This window comes from Nyctibius grandis, chromosome 22, assembly GCF_013368605.1.
Source record: "Nyctibius grandis isolate bNycGra1 chromosome 22, bNycGra1.pri, whole genome shotgun sequence".
In the NCBI taxonomy this organism is placed as follows: domain Eukaryota; kingdom Metazoa; phylum Chordata; class Aves; order Nyctibiiformes; family Nyctibiidae; genus Nyctibius; species Nyctibius grandis.
The window spans coordinates 7,417,729-7,429,435 of record NC_090679.1 but is presented as its reverse complement, the minus strand read 5'-3'; the positions used below and the strand labels follow the sequence as shown (position 1 = coordinate 7,429,435).

The following is an 11,707-nucleotide window of genomic DNA, read 5'->3' as shown; positions in this document are numbered from 1 at the left end:
TGGTCTGCAGCTGCTGCTAGAACCATAATGTGAGAGGAAGGGATGTGCAGCTGAGGGCAGAGGATGTTAAATAGAGGGCATAAAAACCTTTGCTTTCCTGGGTATCCTCCCAAAACAAGAAATCTGCTTCTGTAAAGCACAGGCCAGATTTCTCCTGTGCTGGGGTTATACAGTCCTTGTCATTTAGCTGGATTTGGTTTACGAACAATGCTGGGCACTTAATTAACTGCTGGACTGGTCACTGTGTCTTAGAATCACAGAATGGTTTGGTTTGGAAGGGACCTTAAAGATCATCTAGTTCCACCCCCCCTGCCACGGACGGGGACACCTTCCACCAGACCAGGTTGCTCCCAGCCCCATCCAGCCTGGCCTTGAACACTGCCAGGGAGGGGGCAGCCACAGCTTCTCTGGACACCTGGGCCAGGGTCTCACCACCCTCACAGCAAAGAATTTCTTCCTAAGATCTAATCTAAATCTCCCCTTTCAGTTTAAAACCATTCCCCCTTGTCCTGTCACTCCATGCCCTTGTAAAAAGCCCCTCTTCCACTTTCCTGTAGCCCCTTCAGATACTGGAAGGTGCTAGAAGGTCTCCCTGGAGCCTTCTCTTCCCCAGGCTGAACAGCCCCAACTCTCTCAGCCTGTCTCCATAGCAGAGGGGCTCCAGCCCTCTGATCATCTTCGTGGCCTCCTCTGGACTTGCTCCAACAGCTCCGTGTCCTTCTTATGTTGGGGGCCCAGAACTGGATGCAGTGCTGCAGGTGGGGTCTCAGGAGAGCAGAGTAGAGGGGCAGAATCCCCTCCCTTGACCTGCTGGCCACGCTGCTTTTGATGCAGCCCAGGATGCGGTTGGCCTTCTGAGCTGCAAGCACACACTGTCACTTCATGTTGAGCTTCTCATCAACCATCACCCCCAAGTCCTTCTCCTCAGGGCTGCTCTCAATCCATTCTCCGCCCAGCCTGTATTTGTGCTTGGGATTGCCCCAACATGCTTGTTGAACTTCATGTGGTTCGCACGGGCCCAGCTCTCAAGCCTGTCAAGGTCCCTCTGAATGGCATCTCTTCGCTCCAGTGTGTCGACCACACAGCACAGCTTGATGTCGCTGGCAAACTTGCTGAGGGTGCACTCAATCCCACTGTCCATGTCGCCGACAAAGATGTCAAACAGGACCGGTCCCAATACAGACCCCTGAGGAATGCCACTTGTCACTGGTGTCCACTTGGACATCGAGCCTTTCAGAAGCACTAGACATGAAGTGGGGTGTGGTGCCCTCAAGTTGACCCATCTCTCTGTTCACCTCTGGCATGAGTAAACATGATAACTCCCTTGGTCTCTCTGTCTTCTTTGAAACCCTCAGTTCAGAAGCTCTGTTTTTCTTCCAGGCAGTGACCATGCTGTCCATGAAGTTGTGCTTGAATCACTTCTCCATTGACCTCCCTTTTAGGTAGTGCTGGGCCAGGTTTTTCCACCTTCTCAATATGTTCATGCCATCCAAGAGTTACAGGGTTGAACTTGGCTTGAAGATGGGCCAAGCCTGGCATCAGGAGACAGAAAGTTGGACACTGATGCTTGCTTTCTCTGGGCTCTTCATCCTGTTAAACTGGCTGAGATACTGGTGTTACTTTGGTTTGCTGTTAACCTTCTGATAATTTTCTTGCTCCCCAAGTGGAAAGAGAGACACTCTGAGGGAGAAAGATGGAAAAGAGGATATCTAGGTCCTAAGCCAGAGACTGAGAATGGGGGAAAGACAAACACAAACCTAAAGGACTGTATCTCAGCCTTTCTTCCTCCTACCATCCTATCCTAACTGGTTTGCTTCTTCCTTCTTTATGTCCATTTTCACTCCTTTTTGATCCACGCACCTGCTTGGACTTCAAACTGCATCTGCTGCCCTTCCTGCTTTTCTCCAGAATTCCCCATACCCGTGTCACTCTGGCTGGTTGGACCCCACTTTCCCTTTTCTAATGCCCATTCTGATTCTTTTCTTACAGGTGCCACATCAAAAAGCTCCTCCTAAGTTGCCTTCAGGATGGATCCTACATGTATTTCTCTGTCCTTACCCTTCTTGATCAGCCTTGTCAACCAAACAGGTTCATGGTTGTCCTCTCTTGGCCCCTCTTGCATAGCAACTTTCCCACCTCTAACCATTGCTATCCCCCCTCCTGCTCTCCCTTTCTCTTCTTCACTTCCAAATCTGCTTCTCAGCTGAATCTCTGTTTCTCTCCTCAGATCACCAGCTAGAATTTCAAAATTAGCCTGTCCAAAGCCAGCCTCTCCCCAGATCCTTTCTTTCCTGGCCTGTCCTTTAGAAAGTAAATGTGCTATTTCTGTGCCCAGAACGGCTACAGTCTGGCTGTTTCTCACTTTCTTTTTCTGCTGTTTCTCAGCACTATATTGCTGAACTGTTTTCCTTCAATCACTTCTAGCCACTATCTTCAGCTAGCCAATTGTAGAAACATGTCTTCATAAGCTGGAAGTTTCTCGCCCATGTTCATGAAATGCCTGTGTGGCACTTCTGTCCCTGAAGTATCTTTTTCAAGGCTATCCATATGTCACTGAGAAAATCATCTTATTCTCTGTTGCTTCATGAAAAGCACATGGAAAGCCAAGATTATTCACATAGTGAACTTGAATTGCCTGACAACCTTGTGCTGCTTGACTGTTCATCATGTGACTTTCCATGTGTATCTATCTCCTAGTCAACTGAAACAGCCACTGCAGGAAACTGTGGAAGGAGTCATACAGACTGGACACAAGAACATGAAAAAAATCTCAGCAGATGACATTTTCCCCCAGAAAATACAGTAACTTAAAGCTAAAAGTAAAAATAATTTTTTGGGCCATTTGAGACCTCAGGATGCAAGAAAACACATGGTTCTGAGGGATTTATGAAGAAAATTGCTGCATATTTGACATAGGAGCGAGGTTGAGGATGGAAAAATTGGATCCCACTAAGTGCAAAGTTTATGAAGATGAGAATAATTATTTGGCTACAACAGACATTCATAGTAGCAAAGTATTGAAGCTGAGAGAATTCATTTTCAAACAAGAAGTACTGAGATTGCCATGGCTAGAGAGAAGAGAGCAAGAAATCGTTGCCTTCAAAAGATGTAGGATGGAAAATGTTGGGGTAGACATCTGGCAGGTATCTTCTGTCCAGCATTATCCTTGGAGACTGCAGAGTGCAGAATGTCTTTGCGAAGGTATTTTTTAGAGGCAGGGAATTTCCCCTTATTCTTCGAATTTAGGAGGGGAGATTTTAGAGCAGATAACCTCACAAACTGGTGTTAGTAGAAATTACCTAGGAGGAAATGCGTCCCACGTTGTGTCCGAGAGGAACAAACAGCATTTCTGCCTCAATCAAAACACCGGAGTCCTGACAGTAAAGGAGTCACTGAACCAAGAGGACATCTGAGATCTGTCTGCAGAATGATACCTGCACTTTATTCTTTGAGATATTATTTGAAAATCCATTGCAGCTGATTCGAGGGGAGGTGGAGGTTCATGCTGCTACTAATACTGACCTGGTTCTTAACTTCAGGTTACTCTAGAAGAGGACACACAACCATCGGAGGTCTCCTTGGGAAACAGAAAAGATCCAAAACTCTGAGCCTCCTGCAATCAGCCTGTGCTTGAAAACGCCTCGATTATCCCTCTGGCTTCTGGAAGATGTTGCACACAACACATGAGCAATGCTCGCTACATTTGCCTGTAGCACACATCTTTGCTAAGCACATTTGACAGAAAGTTTGGTGGTAGGACGCCTTCTGGACGTTTCCTACTTGCCTGGATTATTAGTGCCAGCCCAAACGTCTCAATAAGGACTAAGAAAATGCGTTTATTTGCCAAAGACTTCAGGTGTGAAGGTCATATTTTGCCGTAATAATAGCCAGAAGCTAACGGAGGAGATGGGTGCTGAGGCTCGGGGGTAGATGCCCATGCGCAGTTCCCACGCTGGGCGCCCAGTGCCGCTGTTGGCCAGGGCTGTGCGTGCACGGCTGCTGCTGGGCGGGGAGCTGCCGGGCAGGGAGAGCCCAGCGAGCACCAGTCGGATGCTGGATGGCTGACATCAGCTGAGAGCTCGGCCGAAATGTCCCCGTTCAATACGCCCTAGTTCAAAGCTTTTCCAAGGGATGTGCTGCGAATTGCCGCATCGAGAACCGTCTGGAAACGCCAAGAGGCAGAATCGGGGAATTGAAGGGGGGAGATGGTCTCCCATGTCCATTCCTGGGGGATCTGGAAGGATTTCGCCGCAGGTCTGGGGTGACTCAGGCAGAGCCCGTTGGTTGGTAAGCACCGAATTAATACCGCGTGAAATCAATGTTCACATTTAATAGAGTGATGGGGAAAGCATTAACTGGAGTGAATGCAGCCAGTCCCACAGGAGAGCTGGGAATTCGGGGGCTGTGTGAATGCTAGAGGCGAGAGAAGAAACCCGTGCTGGGAGCTGGCTGGGAATGAAAGGACAGGAACGTCGCTCCCTCTGTGCGCTCGGGCGTGGAAACCGCAGTGACTCGGGGAAGCATCTGTGCTTTTGATCTGCAGGCAACTGCTCCTCCCAAGCCACACCGCCCGCAGGGTGTGCTGGAGGAGGATGGGCTCGAGGGATGGGGAAGGAGCCTTTATACAGGGAGGAAGAAAACCTGGCATGGGACCGCTGAGATTTCACTCGGCAGATCTGAATTCCCAGCTGGAAAGACCGAGAGAAGTGGATTTTTGGAAACTGAAATCGCTCAGGCTGTAGAAGTGTGGGGAGAATCCTCTGTTAGGAACACTGTGTTCTGAAATATGGAGACATACCAAGAACTGAGCAGAATATGTTGCTGTAGCTCTTGTCTAGCATTGATGTAAATCTCAGACTAAAGAGGAAACCGGTTTTCGTCATTTTAAGCCACTTTCTTAGGATACAGACGTCATCACTACACCAAAAAACAAGGAAGCCTGCAACATCACGATGTGCTGAAGGAGATAAGCGAATTCTCTGACACGTTTATGTGCATTACGTTCTTATTATGGCTATGGTTCCGTAGTCTGTCCTAAAACATGGTGTGCCTTTGACTGGCAGTGTACGTCCTGCTTCTTTTCCACTCATGCACATCCATTTTATTGTTGTGACCCAACAGAAACCACCAGCATTAACTATCCAGTTAATGCACGGTAAGTGACCCTCTTTATTCTGCATTTCTCTAAAATCTGAAAGCATAAAAGCTTCAGTCTAAGAGCAGCATCTTCTGACGTGCAAAGTTACTATGATAGCCAAGAGCTCCATTAAGGATCACTGTTCCTCTTACACCCTTCCACACCTGAAGCAGAAAGACACCATTTCCCTTCTGAAATGAGGGGAGTGACAATTACCGGGTTACTGCAGGCAGGGTGGGAAGTGTCTGTAACGAAGCTCTTCTCAGCTTGTGGCTGTTCCCTGCTGCCAAGGGTTAGGTTACAGAGAAGCAAATACACCTTTCTCTCTCAGAGGTGCCAACACCCAGGAGCACTGGCAAGGGCACAAAGCAAAGGGTTTCCAGGTGTCAGTGCTGGTTTTGCATGACACGAATGAGGAGAGAAGCCACGTTCCCCACGCATCTACTGCTGCACTTGGCCTACGGTTGGTTTTACATCAAGCTTCTGTGTTGGAGATAATGACAGAAACTCGAGAGATGGACACGTCCCTGGAAGGGGAGAAAGGAAGAGCGAGCTGACCTGGCCTTTGATGTCAGCCTTTTAGATTCTATCACACTTCCGAGTCCAAGGGTGTAAGAGGAAACAACCAAAAAAAGGCTTCATCCGTGCAGTCCTCTAGTAGCTAAAATTCTGCGGAGTTCTAAAGTCAACCCTGGTTGTTACTGTCTGCTACGGACACAATCGCGAAAGTTTTACTTTAAAACAAATGAAGGCATCAGCGAATTTCTGGGACTTCACCTGGTGAGTACTGCTTGACAGTATCAGCCCTTTTAGCAGACAAAAATAAGGGGGGGAAACAACTAGGAAATTAAGGAAAAGTATCAAAGCGAAAGAGGTTAGAATACTTTATATATATAAAATAGCGTGGTTCCTTTTATAGTAAAAGCTGAAATAAAACTGCTTGAACCAAAAATAAGTACTGCAAGCTGTATTTTGTTTTCCCCTCCTTTTTTTCTCCTGTAAGAGGAGGGCTGGTCTTGGAGGCAGCTGTGCACATCTCCAGCACGTTGCGTATGCATTTGCCGGAGCTCGCCGCGGGTCCGCAGGAGCAGTCGCGGTGTCGGTGGATCCTCAGGGCTGGCGATGAGTCCCTGACCCTGAGGTTTTAGCCGGTATTCGACAGGGGTCCTGGCTCTCACGACCAGGCAGCGCTCAGGACCCCTCGCTCTGCCTCTTCCCTGTGAGACCCTTTCTGATAATGTATTTGTTTCCCTTCCCGTATCGTTTACAAAGTTTCTGGTTGAAGCCCTTGTAGTTTACACTTGAGTAGTTCCCTTAATGGCCCATCGACGGGTGTCGTTACATCCCTGCGCTTTGCTATTGTCTCCGTTAGCTCTTGCTCTGTAGTGTTTGTGTATCTGAGGGTTTAATTGATGAGCTCTCCTGTTTGTTTCCTTGCCTTTTGTGTTAAATAGCTGTTGGCCGTGTGTCCTTACACAGGTGCGGGAGTTCAGCTTTGATCTCTGAGCACAGGGACCTTTATTTCTAAGCTTGTGTGGTAACATCAGGGTGCGAAGGCGGCAGGGGAGGAGACTCCCGTCAATTAAGGAGAAAAACGCTTTTGACACAGAAAAGCATGAAAGTCGTGTGTCCTTTGGGCGAGGTGTGATACACAATGTGAAGACAACAGCATTAGGATGATGTGTCCTAGAACAGCACTATCATTCTAAGGTGATGGTGAGCTTAGGGTGAGGGTGAAGCGTTTGCTCCAGGGCCTTTCCCTGGAAGCTCTCTGGCACCAGCTCCCATATACAACAGCGGTGCTTTTCTGACCCGCCCCACTTGCTAATTGTCCTGTGCTGATTAACAAGTGGAGAAGAGAAGGAAAAATGCCACAGTGCATCCTGTGGAAGCAGCAGCTCTTGCAATACCTACACAACACGGAAGAAAACGAGAGCTGTGCATGAGGAGTTGCCGGTTGCGAGCTGGGAAGGGATACCCAGAGCAGCCTGCTTCCGAGCGAAGAGAGCATTTACACGGAACCTTTTGGCTACAGTTTAGCCCGCAGAGTGCAGGTTCAAGCAGCAAAGTCCATAGCAGCAGCGCTGTCCCGACAGAGAAGGCAGAGGATCTATTCCGCCTTGCGACACTGGGTGGGGATGTTGGCCACGGAGAGGCAGGTTCCTGTGCCCGCCCCGGCTTTGCAGGCACAGGCAGACAAAAAAAGCCGTGAGAGCTGCTCGGGAAGGGCGGAGGAGCGCGGAGTCGGGGTGCTCGGGGGCTTTTCAGACCCCCTCACCCCGGGATTCCTGCCAAACACCGCTCTGCCTCGGACGCTGCTTCACGATGCTGGGACCCGCGGAGGCCGGGGGATGGCTTTTCTGCAGAATAAGGGCGTGCGGGAGACGGAGCGGAGACAGCAAGAGGCAAGTGATGGTGTTTATTCTGTGCGTTTGCGTGTGTCAGAGCGGGGCCGAAAGCCTCCGCTATTCTGTGGCGGAGGAAATGGAGAGGGACTCGTTTGTCGCCGATATTGCGAAGGAGCTGGGGGTTGCTCCGAGCCAGCTGGCAGCTCGCAAGGCCCGCGTGGTGTCCGAGGGGAACGAGCAGTTTTTCCGCCTCAATCCAAGCACCGGGGTCCTGACGGCAAAGGAGTCGCTGGACCGAGAGCAGATCTGTCCGCAGAGCGATACCTGCACGCTCTTCTTTAAGATATTCTTTGAAAATCCCTTGCAGCTGATCCGAGGGGAGGTGGAGGTTCGTGACGTGAACGACAACTCCCCCGTGTTCCCGGAGAAGGAGATGTTTTTGGAGATTCCCGAAACGACATCTCCTGGGTCCCGTTTCCCCCTGCAAAGCGCCCGGGACAAGGACGTGGGCAGTAACGGTTTACAGGACTACAGCCTGGGGTCCAATTCACATTTCTCCATCGCTCTAGGAGCAGGGGAAGATGGAGCAAAATACGTGGAACTCGTCCTGGAGCGGCAGCTGGACCGCGAAGAGCAGCGAGAGCTGAATTTAATGCTCACGGCCACGGACGGGGGCTCGCCAGCCAGGTCGGGCACGGCTCAGGTCCGCATCGTGGTGCTGGATGCCAATGACAACATGCCAGTGTTCTCCCGGGAGGTCTACGAGGTGCGCCTGGCCGAGAACAGCCCCGCGGGGCAGCTGGTGGTCAGAGTGGCGGCCGCGGATCCCGACGAAGGGTCCAACGGGAAAGTGCGGTACGCCTTCACGCAGATGTCGGAGGGGTCCCAGCAGCTCTTCGAGCTGAACCCTGTCACCGGGGAGATTCGGGTCACGGGCAACCTGGACTTCGAGGAAGGAAAAAGCCACAAGATGGTGGTGAAAGCCACAGACGGCGGGGGACTGTCTGCGCACTGCAAAGTGAAGGTGGAGGTCCTGGACGTGAATGACAACGCCCCCGAGATAGCGCTCACCTCCCTCACCGCCTCCATTCCCGAGGACGCCCCGCCCCGCACCGTCGTGGCCCTGTTCAGCGTGCGGGACCGGGACTCCGGGGACAACGGCAGGACCGAGTGCTCGATCGACGGGGACTTGCCCTTCAGTCTCACCCCCACTTTTGATAATTACTACGAACTGAGAACAACCGCGGCGCTGGACAGGGAGAGGACGGCGGAGTATAACATCACGGTCACAGCCACGGACTGGGGCACGGCGCGGCTGAGCTCTCGGGAAAACATCTTCGTGCAGATCTCGGACGTGAACGACAATCCCCCGCAGTTCACCCAGGAGGTTTATACCATGTCGGTCACCGAGAACAACAGCCCCATGCTCCGCATCGGCAGCGTGAACGCCACGGACGCCGACTCGGGCAATAACGCCCGCGTAAACTACGCGCTGGTGCAGCAGGAGGGCAAGGAGCAGCCCGACGTGTCGGTCAACTCTGAAAGTGGGGACGTTTATATCCTCCGGCCGCTGGACTACGAGGAGGTGCGCGCCTTGGAGGTGGCGGTGCGAGCCACGGACGGCGGGTCGCCGGCGCTGAGCGCGCAGGCGGTGCTGCGCGTGGTGGTGCGGGACGCCAACGACAATGCGCCCGTCGTGCTGCACCCGCCCCACGACAGCAGCGCGGCGGCGGGCGAGCTGGTGCCGCGCTGGGCGCGGGCAGACTACCTGGTGGCCAAGGTGGTGGCGGTGGACGCGGACGCGGGGCAGAACGCGTGGCTGTCGTACGAGCTGGCGAAGGCGACGGAGCCGGGGCTGTTCCGCGTGGGGCTGCACAGCGGCGAGGTGCGCACGGCGCGGGCCGTGGCGGAGAGGGACGCGGCCCGGCAGCGCCTCGTCGTGCTGGTGCGGGACAGCGGGCAGCCGCCGCGCTCGGCCACCGCCAGCCTCGCCATCGCCCTGGTCAGCGGCTTCTCCGACGCCCATTTGCGGGTGAGCGAGGAGGCGCCGGCCGCCGAGCCCGACGGGCCGCTCACCCTCTACCTCATCGGCTGCCTGGCCTGCGTGTCGGCGCTCTTGCTGGCCACCGCCGTGGCCGCCGTGGTGCTGAAGGTGCGGCGGGCCAGGCGGAGCGAGGCCGAGAGCTTGCCCACGTTCCCCAAGGCTCCCACGGACAGTACCGCGGGCTCCCTGCCCCGCAGCTACGTCTACGACGTCTGCTTCGCCGCCGGCACCGTCAACAGCGACTTTCGCTTCCTGAGGCCCCTCCTGCCCTGCTTCCCCGCCGGGCTGCCCCCCGGCGCGGGCGAGCAGCGCAGCTCGGTGTGCTCGCAAGAGGCGGCCACCGTCGGGGAAGAAGGCGACTGGGCTGCAGAGGTGAGTGGCCTGGGCGGGCCGAGGCCATGGGGGGAGAGGGGAGGGAGAAGTGCGGGCGGGGGGGTGTGTCCTCTCACCCCTGGCAGGAAGGAGTAACGATGGTGCGGAGTTAGTGGTGGGGGAGGTACTGGGGTGGGAGGAGAGGAGGCAGTGGTGGTGGAGGAGAGGATAGAGGGGGGCTCACAGTCGCTGGCGGGGACCTCCCAGGAGGATCCGGCATGGCTCAGCTGCTCCCCGAGTGCTGACTAACCGCGCCTCTCTGCACCCAGCTCTATGCGCTGAGTATTCGTGTTATGTCAACTCTTCAGTGTCACTCCAGAGGGAGGGAGCTGGACCATGAGAAGATGAGTAGTAGAGGGATGGATGTGTGAGCCACACAGTGTGTAGATTCCGTAGGGACCCGGAGCAGGAATGCCACCCCTTCTAGGGACACGTGCTCCCTGAGGCGGCAAGACCAGGAATGTAGTGGTCCTGTCCAGTGCCAACCGGGACTGCGGGGACAACGGTGCAAAGGGCTGTCACATCACTAACAGCGTCCCCTGCACTGCTGTTAGGAGCTGGTTCTCGGCGCTGCCAAGTGCCGTTCCCCAGGGTGGTGGCAGTGCTGAACTCAAGCTGTCTTACAAGCTGCTGGAGGCCACGGAGGTGGGCAGCTCTGCCATTAAATTCCCTTTTGTTTTTGTGGCTTGGATGGACAGTATTGGCCAGAAAAATGTGGTTATCGGGGCTTTACAATGCACCCTCCCAGTCCTTTACTGACCCAGTCAGGTGATCCCGGATAGTACCAGCACTTCTCTTCCCAACGCTGTTGTGACCTTAAAGCGAGTCATATCTGAGACGCCCTTTGAACTCCGGCTGTTCAAAGAGCACTGGGGAGACAAGGGGTGATCATTGAAACATCTCCTTCTCTCCTCGCTCTCCCACTGAGTCCAAGTTCCCCTCTAAACGTGGGCTTAGTAGTTTCTTGGGATCCATCTAGCACTTCACAAGAGTCTGGACGATGAATATATAGGAGGCTGAAGGTCCACAAGCACCATCTTACAGTCACCCCTTAACATTTTTGTATTTCATAACCACTGATGACTTGGACTCACTTTACTGCAGGTTTCCAGAACCTCAGTCGCAGTAGCCTCAGGGGAGACAAGGACTCACCTTGATACATTAATGTTAAACCACACTTACTGCTTGTGAGAAAGTGGTTTTATTTGGGGCTCTTACCCTCTTAAATTACTCCCTTGGACTCATCAAAGGTTTGCAGTCGTACCTTTGTGATGTCTAGAGTGGAGGATGGTTCCTGGCTTTAGATTGTCCCTGTTCATGTCAAATACCCACTGCCCTGTCCAGCCACCTCTTTGGCTCTGGGTAAAGAGTGGTGCCACACACGCAGTGGTGTAAGACATGTCCCCTAAGGTTCTCGCTGGTGCCTGATTACCTTCAACGCCCAAATGACAACCTCCACTCTGTTCTTTGCAGGGCAGAGCTCCCCTCTCCGAAGACACGGGTCCCAGACCTGCGCAAGCAGCTTGCCCTGCAAACAGGGGCATGGAGTTCAATGTCTGTTCTGATCCAAACCCTTGGCTCACCCAGCAGTAAGTGAGGAGAAAGACAAGCGTGTCTGTCCTCACAGGGAAAAGAGAACGAAGAGACCGAACACCCACCAAAAAAGTACCAGGGAGGTTCAAGGTTTCTCTGTGAGAGGACAAAATCACTCTCCTCTTGAGCAGTGCTTTATTCATGTTGGTATTTTGTAATTGTGATATGGACGGAGGAGGAGGACTGTTGCATGTTGATTATACCGAGGCTTGA

The 11,707-nt window shown here is 53.1% G+C and overlaps 1 protein-coding gene across 1 annotated transcript; it reads left to right on the top strand.

The window, feature by feature from the left end:
• Positions 1-7,462: 7,462 nt before the first annotated feature.
• On the top strand, positions 7,463-10,272 carry LOC137672745 (protocadherin beta-16-like). The gene is made up of 2 exons (XM_068417140.1): positions 7,463-9,901; positions 10,171-10,272. Exons 1-2 carry the CDS (start codon positions 7,463-7,465, stop codon positions 10,270-10,272), a joined length of 2,541 nt encoding a protein of 846 aa, XP_068273241.1.
• The last annotated feature ends 1,435 nt before the right edge of the window (positions 10,273-11,707 follow it).